General features: G+C 44.9%; 1 protein-coding gene across 3 annotated transcripts in view; it reads right to left on the bottom strand.

The window, feature by feature from the left end:
* CAPS2 (calcyphosine 2) overlaps nucleotides 1-14109 on the bottom strand; it is a 138611-nt gene that overhangs the window by 103119 nt on the left and 21383 nt on the right. For 2 of the 3 annotated variants that reach the window (XM_044280430.1, XM_044280431.1), the window contains exon 4: nucleotides 5051-5096. The exons of the other annotated variant lie outside the window; for it this stretch is intronic. In XM_044280430.1, coding sequence (XP_044136365.1) covers nucleotides 5051-5096 — 46 coding nt within the window. The remainder of the gene's footprint in view (nucleotides 1-5050; nucleotides 5097-14109) is intronic. 3 annotated transcript variants of the gene reach the window in all.

Genomic DNA, 14109 nt, shown 5'->3' with positions numbered 1-14109 from the left:
TGTCTTTTGCCAAGATATTTCTCTCACCCAGCATGGGTATATGTAAAATGACACCCCAAAACACATTCCCCAACTTCTCCTGAGTACGGCGATACCAGATGTGTCACACTTTTTTGCAGCCTAGGTGGGCAAAGGGGCACATATTCCAAAGTGCACCTTTCGGATTTCACCGGTCATTTTTTACAGATTTTGATTGCAAAGTTCTTCTCACACATATGGACCCCTAAATTGCCAGGGCAGTATAACTACGCCACAAGTGACCCCATTTTGGAAAGAAGACACCCCAAGGTATTCTGTGAGGGCATGGTGAGTTCCTAGAATTTTCTATTTTTTGTCGCAAGTTAGTGGAATATGAGACTTTGTAAGAAAAATAAAATAAAAAAAAATCATCATTTTCCGCTAACTTGTGACAAAAAATAAAAAGTTCTATGAACTCACTATGCCCATCAGCGAATACCTTAGGGTGTCTACTTTCCGAAATGGGGTCATTTGTGGGGGTTTTCTACTGTCTGGGCATTGTAGAACCTCTGGAATCATGACAGGTGCTCAGAAAGTCAGAGCTGTTTCAAAAAGCGGAAATTCACATTTTTGTACTGTAGTGTGTAAACGCTATAACTTTTACCCAAACCATTTTTTTTTTTTTTGCCCAAACATTTTTTTTTATCAAAGACATGTAGAACAATAAATTTGGCGAAAAATTTATATATGGATGTCGTTTTTTTTGCAAAATTTTACAGCTGAAAATGAAAAATGTCATTTTTTGGAAAAAAAATCGTTACATTTTGATTAATAACAAAAAAAGTTAAAATGCCAGCAGCAATGAAATACCACCAAATGAAAGCTCTATTAGTGAGAAGAAAAGGAGGTAAAATTCATTTGGGTGGTAAGTTGCATGACCGAGCGATAAACGGTGAAAGTAGTGTAGTGCCGAAGTGTAAAAAGTGCTCTGGTCATGAAGGGGGTTTCAGCTAGCGGGGTTGAAGTGGTTAAAGGTGTTTTCTGGGAAAAGAAAAGTAAGTAAATAAAATTGCTGAAAATACTTAAATATTACCGGTACTTTATTATAAATATATTCCCAAATATTATAATGGCTTGTTCTGTCTAGGAAACAATCATCAGGAAAAAATAAAATGTCTGCCGTCCTATTAGCACATTTAAGGGGTTCTGCACTTTCTTTAAACTGATGATCTATCCTCTGGATAGATCATCAGCATCTGACCGGTGGGTGTCCGACACCCGGGACCCCCGCCGATCAGCTGTTTGAGAAGGCAGCGGCGCTCCAGCAGCATAGCGGCCTTCTCACTGTTTACGTCGGCCCTGTGACGTCTCGACTAGCATCAACTTGCCTGGGCGGGGCTAAGCTCTGTTCACTTGAATGGAGATTAGCCCCGCCCAGGCCAGTTGAGACTAGTCGTGACGTCACTGGGCCGGCGGTAAACAGTGAGAAGGCCTCTGTGCTGCAGGAGCGCCGCTGCCTTCTCAAACAGATCAGCGGGGGTCCCGGGTGTCGGACTCCCGCTGGTCAGATGCTGATGATCTATCCAGAGGATAGATCATCAGTTTAAAAAACTGCAGAACCCCTTTAAGTATAGCGTGGAGGTGGGGATGTGGCTAATGAGCAGCAGCACTTATATGCAGTCTCCATTGTCCTGTCTGTCCTCTCTGTACTTCATGTCTCCTTATGGACTTCATTCCTACAGAGATTCAGATAAAGTTCTTATCATCTGTATTCAGGATCATAATCCCTGACAAGCAGAGCAAAGAGGAGGATGAGGCAGCTCTTTAGCTCAGTTTACTGAAGTAACTTGTCCTGCTGTGTGATTAGGACAGGTTTTATCTGTACTAATAGGACAGATAAAGAAAAAGAAAAACGAGTGGCCATCATTACTTTAACAAAATAAAGGCCAGTCAGTCCGAAAAATTGGGAAAACTTTGAAAGTGTCCCCAAGTGCAGTCACAAAAACCATCAAGCGCTACAAAGAAACTGGCTCACATGCGGACCGCCCCAGGAAAGGAAAACCAAGAGTCACCTCTGCTGCGGAGGATAAGTTCATCCGAGTCACCAGCCTCAGAAATCGCAAGTTAACAGCAGCTCAGATTAGAGACCAGGTCAATACCACAAAGAGTTCTAGCAGCAGACACATCTCTAGAACAACTGTTAAGAGGAGACTGTGTGAATCAGGCCTTCATGGTAGAATATCTGCTAGGAAACCACTGCTAAGGACAGGCAACAAGCAGAAGAGACTTGTTTGGGCTAAAGAACACAAGGAATGGACATTAGACCAGTGGAAATCTGCGCTTTGGTCTGATGAGTCCAAATTTGAGATCTTTGGTTCCAACCACTGTGTCTTTGTGCGACGCAGAAAAGGTGAACGGATGGACTCTACATGCCTGGTTCCCACCGTGAAGCATGGAGGAGGAGGTGTGATGGTGTGGGGGTGCTTTGCTGGTGACACTGTTGGGGATTTATTAAAAATTGAAGGCATACTGAACCAGCATGGCTACCACAGCATCTTGCAGCGGCATGCTATTCCATCCGGTTTGCGTTTAGTAGGACCATCATTTATTTTTCAACAGTACAATGACCCCAAACACACCTCCAGGCTGTGTAAGGGCTATTTGACCATGAAGGAGAGTGATGGGGTGCTGCGCCAGATGACCTGGCCTCCACAGTCACCGGACCTGAACCCAATCGAGATGGTTTGGGGTGAGCGGGACCACAGAGTGAAGGCAAAAGGGCCAAGAAGTGCTAAGCATTTCTGGGAACTTTTTCAAGACTGTTGGAAGACCATTTCAGGTGACTACCTCTTGAAGCTCATCAAGAGAATGCCAAGAGTGTGCAAAGCAGTAATCAAAGCAAAAAATGGCTACTTTGAAGAACCTAGAATATGACATATTTTCAGTTGTTTCACACTTTTTTGTTATATATAGAATTCCACATGTGTTAATTCATAGTTTTGATGCCTTCAGTGTGAATCTACAATTTTCATAGTCATGAAAATAAAGAAAACTCTTTGAATGAGAAGGTGTGTCCAAACTTTTGGTCTGTACTGTATATATATATATTAAAGTAATATTTAAGTATTTTAATTTTCTTAATTCCCAGAGAACCCCTTGAAAGGTGTTATTTGGGACTTTGATGACCAATCTGTAGGATTGGCCATAAATATGACATTGGTGGGGGTCAGACGCTTGGCATCTTCATAAATTAGCTGTTTGAAGAAGCCTCAGTGCTCTAGTGAGAGCCGTGCCCCATGCATTACTTACCAAGCACCCATACCTTAAAGGGGTTGGACATTTTCTGGCTACTGTTGACCAATGTGTATTTAAGAGGAATATATGGCACTTACTAACATAGTCTTTGTTGAAGGTCTGTGCCGTTTGCTGTATTGAATGAGCCATGTCCCCTTGGAAAATCTTACGTGCTGTCTGCCTAGAGGTCCTGTCCATAAGATGGCTGCTGATGGAGGGTCACCAGACACATCCTCAGAATCCGCTATTCAAACACATTGCACCTGCACTAAACTCTCAATAGTGCAAGTGCAGAGGACAGGTACAATGTATTTGAATGAGTGAGTGATTTGCCTGGTTACATGACCCTCAATCAGCAGCCATCTTGTGGACAGCACAAAAGACTTGGCCAACAGGCATACCTTAGGATAAAAAATTGTACAGAATATGTAGAGCCATATAGCCATCAAAAACACTTTGATAAACAGTTACCAAAAAGTGGCCAATCCCTTTATGAAGCTGTTGTGCCTGGTATTTTAACTCAGTCTCTTTCAATGGAATGAGACTAAGCTGCAGTGAATTATAATACCAGGCATAGCAGCTACTAAAAGTATGGACCTGTGCCAGGTACTGTACATATTAAATGGGACAAGAGTTCCACATTAAACAGCTGATCAGATGGGGTATCAGGAGTCGGAGACCCACTAATCTAATATTGATGGCCTATCCTAAGGGCCCTATTACGCTGCAGGATTTTTGGGTCAATAATTGGGAACGAATGTTCATAGGAACACTCTTACATGATAACTGGCCCAAATAATTAAGCAGCTGATCAACGAGAAAATGCTCATCGGTCAGCTGATGGGCGTCTTTCTCAGGATGAAAGATGCCAGATTATGGGCAGCAGAGCTCCCTGTGTAATCAGGGATGTGCTGCCAATAATCAGTAGAACTGAAAGACAGAGATCCCGCTGCAGTAGAGATCATTCCTCCCACATTTCGTTTGTATCGGCCTGTGTAAGACCAATGTAAACGGGCATCGGATCACATTCATTGGCGCTTGCACTGCCTGAACATCGGACAGTGTAATACAGGCTGGATAAGCCATCGACTTTAAAGTCCCAAAAACCTCTTTAACAAGCACATTCGAAAATTGCACCAACAGCAATTCCCTAATACAACATTCTTATCAGAGTCCATTTTGTCACAAGTGAGAGCGGTCTGATAATGACACCAGTATTCCCTCCCTCCCGCACACGTAGAGGTTGGTATGATTGTCCATGGCTGCATAAATGACAATAGAAAATACTTAAGTTGCTTATTCACATTAGACTAAAAGTTATGGAAACTTCACGATTTTAACCTAAATGAGTGTTCTTTGGGTTGAATTTAACAGTGAGCAATCATTTTAGCTTTTCCAGGATCGCTTGGAAAGAAATTATTTTCACTCGATATGCTCTCACTATTACAAAAGATCTTTTATCCGCAAACAATTTTTCTTTAAAACCATCTGCCTGGTGTGCTTGGAAATTTAGTACGAGTGTAACGGCCAATCTAGACTAAAATGTATATGGCTGTGTCTGCGAAACGATCATTTATTCTACAGTTCTACATAGTACTCTATCTCTAAAAGGCATGACCACCTTTATGCCATTCTCCATGATGTTCTTGAGGCTTTTTTCTGTAACAGGTTAGGGTAAGCCCTACCAGAACAGAATACTGGGATGCCTGCTGCAGATGTGGACGTAGCCTTATGCGTTCCTCAAAATGACAATAGGAAGGGGTGGACTCTATGTTCACGTATTGTACAGTTTCTTTACCTCATCATCAGAATCTCCAAGCTTTCCAAGATCTAGTGAAGGTACCCTGTAACCAAAGGGAGATATTATCAGAAAATAACAGCCTAAAACCAGATAGGGTAAATGGAAAATGTACTTCTAAATTACTTTCTATTTTCAAGTGGAAGATCTCTGCTCCCAATAACCTTTATTGATGAGAGCAATGGAAGTTAGCATGCACCTTCTGCTCTACAATCCTGGGGCAAATGTTCTAATCCGATCTAATAGAAAGACATTGTAAACTGAGACTATTTAGTCTAAAAAGCCTGATTGATAAAAAAAAAAAAATGGCTGCACACATACAAACAAATAGAGCTGAGGAATGGGGGTTATTCTAAATTAACCACTTCAGCCCCGCTAGGTGAAACCCCCTTCATGACCAGAGCACTTTTTACACTTCGGCACTACACTACTTTCACCGTTTATCGCTCGGTCATGCAACTTACCACCCAAATGAATTTTACCTCCTTTTCTTCTCACTAATAGAGCTTTCATTTGGTGGTATTTCATTGCTGCTGACATTTTTACTTTTTTTGTTATTAATCAAAATGTAAAGATTTTTTTGCAAAAAAATGACATTTTTCACTTTCAGCTGTAAAATTTTGCAAAAAAAACAACATCCATATATAAATTTTTCGCCAAATTTATTGTTCTACATGTCTTTGATAAAAAAAAAATGTTTGGGCAAAAAAAAAAAATGGTTTGGGTAAAAGTTATAGCATTTACAAACTATGGTACAAAAATGTGAATTTCCGCTTTTTGAAACAGCTCTGACTTTCTGAGCACCTGTCATGATTCCTGAGGTTCTACAATGCCCAGACAGTAGAAAAACCCCACAAATGACCCCATTTCGGAAAGTAGACACCCCAAGGTATTCGCTGATGGGCATAGTGAGTTCATAGAACTTTTTATTTTTTGTCACAAGTTAGCGAAAAATGATGATGATTTTATTTTTTTTATTTTTTCTTACAAAGTCTCATATTCCACTAACTTGCGACAAAAAATAAAAAATTCTAGGAACTCACATGCCCCTCACAGAATACCTTGGGGTGTCTTCTTTCCAAAATGGGGTCACTTGTGGGGTAGTTATACTGCCCTGGCAATTTAGGGGCCCAAATGTGTGAGAAGAACTTTGCAATCAAAATGTGTAAAAAATGACCGGTGAAATCCAAAAGGTGCACTTTGGAATATGTGCCCCTTTGCCCACCTTGGCAGCAAAAAAGTGTGACACATCTGGTATCGCCGTACTCAGGAGAAGTTGGGGAATGTGTTTTGGGGTGTCATTTTACATATACCCATGCTGGGTGAGAAAAATATCTTGGTCAAATGCCAACTTTGTATAAAAAAAATGGGAAAAGTTGTCTTTTGCCAAGATATTTCTCTCATCCAGCATGGGTATATGTAAAATGACACCCCAAAACACATTCCCCAACTTCTCCTGAGTACGGCGATACCAGATGTGTCACACTTTTTTGCTGCCAAGGTGGGCAAAGGTGCACATATTCCAAAGTGCACCTTTCAGATTTTGCAGGCCATTTTTTACACATTTTGATTGCAAGTTACTTCTCACACATTGGGACCCCTAAATTGCCAGGGCAGTATAACTACGCCACAAGTGACCCCATTTTGGAAAGAAGACACCCCAAGGTATTCCGTGAGGGGCATGGCGAGTTCCTAGAATTTTTTATTTTTTGTCGCAAGTTAGCGGAAAATGATGATTTTTTTTTTTCTATTTTTTCCTTACAAAGTCTCATATTCCACTAACTTGCGACAAAAAATGAAAAAATCTAGGAACTCGCCATGCCCCTCACGGAATACCTTGGGGTGTCTTCTTTCCAAAATGGGGTCACTTGTGGCGTAGTTATACTGCCCTGGCAATTTAGGGGCCCAAATGTGTAAGAAGTACCTTGCAATCAAAATCTGTAAAAAAATGACCGGTGAAATCCGAAAGGTGCACTTTGGAATATGTGCCCCTTTGCCCACCTTGGCATCAAAAAAGTGTCACACATCTGGTATCGCCGTACTCAGGAGAAGTTGGGGAATGTGTTTTGGGGTGTCATTTTACATATACCCATGCTGGGTGAGAGAAATATCTTGGCAAAAGACAACTTTTCCCATTTTTTATACAAAGTTGGCATTTGACCAAGATATTTTTCTCACCCAGCATGGGTATATGTAAAATGACACCCCGAAACACATTCCCCAACTTCTCCTGAGTACGGCGATACCAGATGTGTCGCACTTTTTTGCTGCCAAGGTGGGCAAAGGGGCACATATTCCAAAGTGCACCATTCGGATTTTGCAGGCCATTTTTTACACATTTTGATTGCAAGGTACTTCTCACACATTTGGGCCCCTAAATTGCCAGGGCAGTATAACTACGTCACAAGTGACCCCATTTTGGAAAGAAGACACCCCAAGGTATTCCGTGAGGGGCACTGCGAGTTCCTAGAATTTTTTTTTTTTTGTCACAAGTTAGCGGAAAATGATGATTTTTTTTTTTTCTCTTTTTTCCTTACAAAGTCTCATATTCCACTAACTTGCGACAAAAAATAAAAAATTCTAGGAACTCGCCATGCCCCTCACGGAATACCTTGGGGTGTCTTCTTTCCAAAATGGGGTCACTTGTGGGGTAGTTATACTGCCCTGGCAATTTAGGGGCCCAAATGTGTGAGAAGTACTTTGCAATCAAAATGTGTAAAAAATGGCCTGCGAAATCCGAAAGGTGCACTTTGGAATATGTGCCCCTTTGCCCACCTTGTCTGCAAAAAAGTGTCACACATCTGGTATCGCCGTACTCAGGAGAAGTTGGGGAATGTGTTTTGGGGTGTCATTTTACATATACCCATGCTGGGTGAGAGAAATATCCTGGCAAAAGACAACTTTTCCAATTTTTTTATACAAAGTTGGCATTTGATCAAGATGTTTATCTCACCCAGCATGGGTATATGTAAAATGACACCCCAAAACACATTCCCCAACTTCTCCTGAGTACGGCGATACCAGATGTGTCACACTTTTTTGCAGCCTAGATGCGCAAAGGGGCCCAAATTCCTTTTAGGAGGGCATTTTTAGACATTTGGATCCCAGACTTCTTCTCATGCTTTAGGGCCCCTAAAAAGCCAGGGCAGTATAAATACCCCACATGTGACCCCACTTTGGAAAGAAGACACCCCAAGGTATCCAATGAGGGGCCTGGCAAGTTCATAGAAATTTTTTTTTTTTGCATAAGTTAGCGGAAATTGATTTTTTTTTAGTTTTTTCTCACAAAGTCTCACTTTCCGCTAACTTAGGACAAAAATTTAAATCTTTCATGGACTCAATATGCCCCTCAGCAAATACCTTGGGGTGTCTTCTTTCCAAAATGGGGTCAGTTGTGGGGTGTTTGTACTGCCCTGGCATTTGAGGGTCTCCGCAATCATTACATGTATGGCCAGCATTAGGAGTTTCTGCTATTCTCCTTATATTGAGCATACAGGTAATGAGATTTTTTTTTTCCGTTCAGCCTCTGGGCTGAAAGAAAAAAATGAACGGCACAGATTTCTTCATTCGCATCGATCAATGTGGATGAAAAAATCTCTGCCAAAAAAAAAAAATGGAGGGGAAAGGCGTCTGCCAGGACATAGGAGCTCCGCCCTACATCCATACCCACTTAGCTCGTATGCCCTGGCAAACCAGATTTCTCCATTCACATCAATCGATGTGGATGAATAAATCATTGCCGGGATTTTTTTATATATATACAAAGTGTTTGCCAAAGCATAGGAACGCCGCCTCCTCCTCAGCTCGTATGCCTTGGCAAACGTACCTGTCACTGCAGAGGAGAAAATCCCGTCTTGCAGCGCCGCATACACCGACTTGCGTGTAATCTGACAGCAGCGCAATGCTTCTGTCAGAATGCACATCGGTGCTGCAGCTAGTAGATCGGTTGGTCCACCTGGAAGGTAAAAAAAGAAAAAAAAAAAAAAAAAGAAAAAACCAGGCCGCAACGCAATAATTTTATTAACTTTGCAACAGAACATATAAACTTTAACTTTTTTAACTGAACATTAACGTGTTTGCTTACTGGTGTGTTTTTTTTTTTTTGTTTTTTTGTTTTTTTACCTTTATAGAACAAACCTCTCCTTCCCCATGGGTCAATGTGCAAAGCGCAAATCGCCCAAAGATGTGGCGAAGTGCGTTATGCACTTTGTCCCATGTGAAAGGAGACGTTTGCAGCAGCAGTGAGTGAATGGGCCCTAATAGCCCTGTGTGCCTGTCCTGGTGAGATGATCCCTATGCTAATAGTGTACCTGTGAGTGGTACTTCCGGAAACACTCTCCAAAGCATAGGGCAGGGTGGTCCGGACAGTCAGGACAGAAATAGCGGGTGTCACGCCTTATTCCACTCCTGCTACAGACACAACATCTTTTTCGGGGTGACTGTTGGGTTGAGGTACCAGGAACGACATTGGGGAAATGTCGCTCGTGTAGACGGCTAACTACACTGGTGGTTGGGGCCACGGAACCTCCTGGATACAGGAGGTTCTCGATGATCTCTTCCTGAAATTTGAGGAAGGATCCAGTTCTCCCAGCCTTACTGTAGAGAACAAAACTATTGTACAGAGCCAATTGAATTAAATATACAGACACCTTCTTATACCAGCGTCTGGTGCGTCGGGAAACTAAATACGGAGACAACATCTGGTCATTGAAGTCCACCCCTCCCATGTGGAGGTTATAGTCGTGGACTGAGAGGGGCTTTTCAATGACACGGGTTGCTCGCTCAATTTGTATTGTCGTGTCTGCGTGAATGGAGGAGAGCATGTAAACGTCACGCTTGTCTCTCCATTTCACCGCGAGCAGTTCTTCGTTACACAGTGCGGCCCTCTGCCCCCTTGCAAGACGGGTGGTAACGAGCCGTTGGGGGAAGCCCGCGCGACTAGTTCGCGCGGTACCACAGGCGCCAATCCGTTCTAGAAACAAATGCCTAAAGAGGGCCACACTTGTGTAAAAATTGTCCACATAAAGATGGTACCCCTTGCCGAATAAGGGTGACACCAAGTCCCAAACTGTCTTCCCACTGCTCCCCAGGTAGTCAGGGCAACCGACCGGCTCCAGGGTCTGATCTTTTCCCTCATAGACACGAAATTTGTGGGTATAGCCTGTGGCCCTTTCACAGAGCTTATACAATTTGACCCCATACCGGGCGCGCTTGCTTGGGATGTATTGTTTGAAGCCAAGGCGCCCGGTAAAATGTATCAGGGACTCGTCTATGCAGATGTTTTGCTCTGGGGTATAAATATCTGCAAATTTCAGGTTGAAATGGTCTATGAGGGGCCGAATTTTGTGGAGCCGGTCAAAAGCAGGGTGGCCCCTGGGACGGGAGGCGGTGTTGTCACTAAAGTGCAGGAACCGCAGGATGGCCTCAAAACGTGCCCTGGACATGGCAGCAGAGAACATGGGCATGTGATGAATCGGGTTCGTGGACCAATATGACCGCAATTCATGCTTTTTTGTCAGGCCCATGTTGAGGAGGAGGCCCAGAAAAGTTTTAAGTTCGGAAACTTGGACTGGTTTCCACCGGAAAGGCTGGGCATAAAAGCTTCCCGGGTTAGCGGTGATAAATTGTGTGGCATACCTGTTTGTTTCGGCCACAACTATGTCTAAAAGCTCCGCAGTCAAGAACAGCTCAAAAAATCCCAGGGCCGAACCGATCTGAGCTGTCTCAACCCGAACTCCAGACTGGGCAGTGAAAGGGAAAACTACAGGTGCGGCTGAAGTTGGGGACTGCCAATCAGGGTTTGCCAGCACCTCTGGGATTCTAGGGGCTCTACGGGCACGTCTTTGCGGTGGCTGCGACGGGGTCACTACTGCACGTGCCACCGTACCAGCTTCAACTGCCCTTCTGGTGCTCGCTACTTCACCAGGTTGTACGGCAGTGCTGGTACTAGGTCCAGGGAGGGCTGGGCTGCTGGTGTATGCCTCACCACGTAATCCGACAGCACCAGCCCCACTCTGCTGCTCTTGAAGCGGATCCTGCGCAACCTGCGGTCTAGCGACACGGGGCCGGGTACGCCTGGTGGTATCAGGGACCTCAGCCTCCTCGTCCGAACTTTGGGTCAGAGAGCCACTGCTTTCTACAGGTTCGTATTCTGACCCGCTGGATTCATCAGATGAGGGTTCCCACTCCTCATCCGACTGGGTCAGAAGCCTGTAGGACTCTTCAGAAGAATACCCCCTGTTAGACATGTGGGCAACTAAATTTAGGGGTATTCCCTGAGACTACCCAAGAAAAAAAAAAGCAAGCCTGTCTTACAAAGGGGAGGCTAGCGAAGTACCGGAGGCCGCTGCGGTTGATAAAAAATATCAAAACAGATTTTTTTATCGCCGCAGTGCGTGTAAAGTGAATGTGCAGTGATCAAAAAAAAATTTTTTTTTGTCACTGCGGTGGGGCGGGCGTGGGCGAACGCACGTGTGGGCGACCGATCAAGCCTGATCGGGCAAACACTGCGTTTTGGGTGGAGGGCGAACTAAAGTGACACTAGTACTATTATAGATCTGACCGTGATCAGTTTTGATCACTTCCAGATACTATAAAAGTACAAATGCTGATTAGCGATACGCTAATCAGCGAATAACGGACTGCGGTGCGGTGGGCTGGGCGCTAACTGATCGCTAACTACCTAACCAAGGGACCTAAACTATACCTAAAACCTAACGGTCAATAACAGTGAAAAAAAAAAGTGACAGTTTGCACTGATCACTTTTTTCTTTTCACTTGTGATTGACAGGGGTGATCAAAGGGGTGATCAAAGGGTTAATTGGGGTTCAGGGGGGTGATCAGGGGCTAAAGTGTAGTGTTTGGTGTACTCACTGTGAAGCCTGCTCCTCTGCTGGATCCAACCGACGAAAAGAACCAGCAGAGGAGCAGGCAGCCATATATCAGATCATATTTACTAATATGATCTGATATCTGGCACTTTGATTGGCTTTTTTAAAAATCAGCAACCTGCCAGCCACGATCATTGGCTGGCAGGTTGCTGACGAAATACTGCTGTGCGAAATGCCGGCGCGAACTGCGCATGCGCGCGCGCATAGTCGCGTCATCTCGCGTCTCGCGAGATGACGCGTATATGCGTGACTGTGCGCAGCGCTGCCACCTCCGGACCGCACATCTGCGTTAGGCGGTCCGGAGGTGGTTAAAGTGGTATTATACTTACTACAAATGGAAAAATGGAAGCTCTTAGCGCACATTTCTAACTAATTTACTAATGTGCTAGTCTAAATTATCTTGTAGTATAGATTGAGGGTAGCGCCTCTTTTAGGCTGAACACGCCCATCTACCTGGGACTTCTGAGCAGAGTACGTATGTAGCTGGTTCCTACACTGCCCTGAATATTGTAGGCTTAAGTAAGTCCAAGAGAGGCGGTATATTAGTGTTAGGGACACATCTGCGGAAGCCACTGTGACGCCTGGTAGATGGGCCCGACACACGTTTGATCAAATATGTGCGCTAACAGCTTCCATTAACTCATTTATAGTCGCTATTGTACCACATTTATTTAGAATGACCCCCATTTCTCAGCTCTATGGTTTATCAACCATGTTTGCTTTATGGATATGCACCTGTGACTATGAATATGAATGTGCTAGTTTAAATTTCTTGTAGCAGTCTAAAAAGCTGTCAGTCTAAAAACGTTATTCCAGCTATTAGTTAGCTTAGTTTAACCTCTTAAGGACACAGGGCGTACATGTACGCCCTGTGCATTTTCGATCACCGCCGCACGGCGGGCGGTGATCGGAACACCGTGCCTGCTCAAATCATTGAGCAGGCACTTGGAGCAAATGCGCCGGGGGGTCCGGTGACCCCCCCATGTATGCGATCGCAGAAAACCGCAGGTCAATTCAGACCTGCGGTTTTCTGCGTTTCCGGGTTATTCGGGTCTCTGAAGTCCCGATAACCCGGAACAGGATGGTGATGGTGGTGTGATTTCACTCCACCAATCACCATCCAGCGATCCTGAGTGGTGATGGTGACATCACCACTCAGGATCGCTTTCTGATTGGTCTGTGGGCGGTCCGGCGGCAGATTCAAAAGAGGCAGGCGCCCCTCTCCTCCTCCTTTTGTGTTCCGGAGCCGGAGGAGAGAGGAGCTGCCTGCACGTGTCTGCTGCACCCGATCTGTGCCCCCCAGGACCCGATCTGTGCCCCCCAGGACCCGATCTGTGCCCCCCAGGACCCCATCAGGTACATAGGGACAGCTAGGGAAAGTTTGGTTTAGGCAGGGAAAAAAAAAAGGGAAAGTTAGTTTTTGAACTTTGATTGCATCACCCTAGTTAGGGTGTCTGGGGTCCACAGCACAGCTGTGTGACCCTAGAGCCCCCAGGGGTGCTGCCACTTGCCCCCCCACCCCCTGCCCCCCCCCCCCCACCTTTTTTGGGGTGCATTTTTTTTTTTTTCGTGTACGCTGACTGTGGCCGGCACTTAGTGTCCGGCCACTGTTAGCGCATCGCACACCCCACCGCTGATCAACTTCGGACGGTTGATCAGCGGTTTTGAATTTTTTTCCCCACATTTTTTGCCCTTTTTTTAGTTAGTTTATTTTATTTTTTTTCTGTTAGTTTTAGGGTGAGTTCGTGAACACCCGTGCCCCCACACACACACGCACACAAAATAAAGAGTTACACACACGCACATATACACGCAGACACACACTCCCCTATGGCCCGCCGGACGTTCTCGGCCGAGGAGGCATACGCCCAGATTGCCTCTGACTCTGAGAGTCCCAGTGAGGATGAGGATGACCCCACATTCCTGTTGTCATCCGCATCCTCCTCATCATCTAGCGATGATGATGAGCCCCCAAGGCGGCGGAGACGCCGCCAGGCGGAGCAAGGGGACCGCCATGTTAGGGACCCTGTGGCCCACACTAGTACGAGCAGCTCTGGGGCTCGTACTGGTTTCCCGGCCCACCAGTTAAATCCACCGGAGCCCCCTGCCGGTGAACTTGTCTGGTGTAGCCCAGAGCGATACGAGCCTGTGATTCCTGATTTTGTAGGC

Source organism: Bufo gargarizans, chromosome 2 (assembly GCF_014858855.1).
Source record: "Bufo gargarizans isolate SCDJY-AF-19 chromosome 2, ASM1485885v1, whole genome shotgun sequence".
Taxonomy (NCBI): Eukaryota; Metazoa; Chordata; class Amphibia; order Anura; family Bufonidae; genus Bufo; species Bufo gargarizans.
Note: the sequence above shows the minus strand (reverse complement) of the source record. Positions and strands in the feature narration are given on the sequence as shown.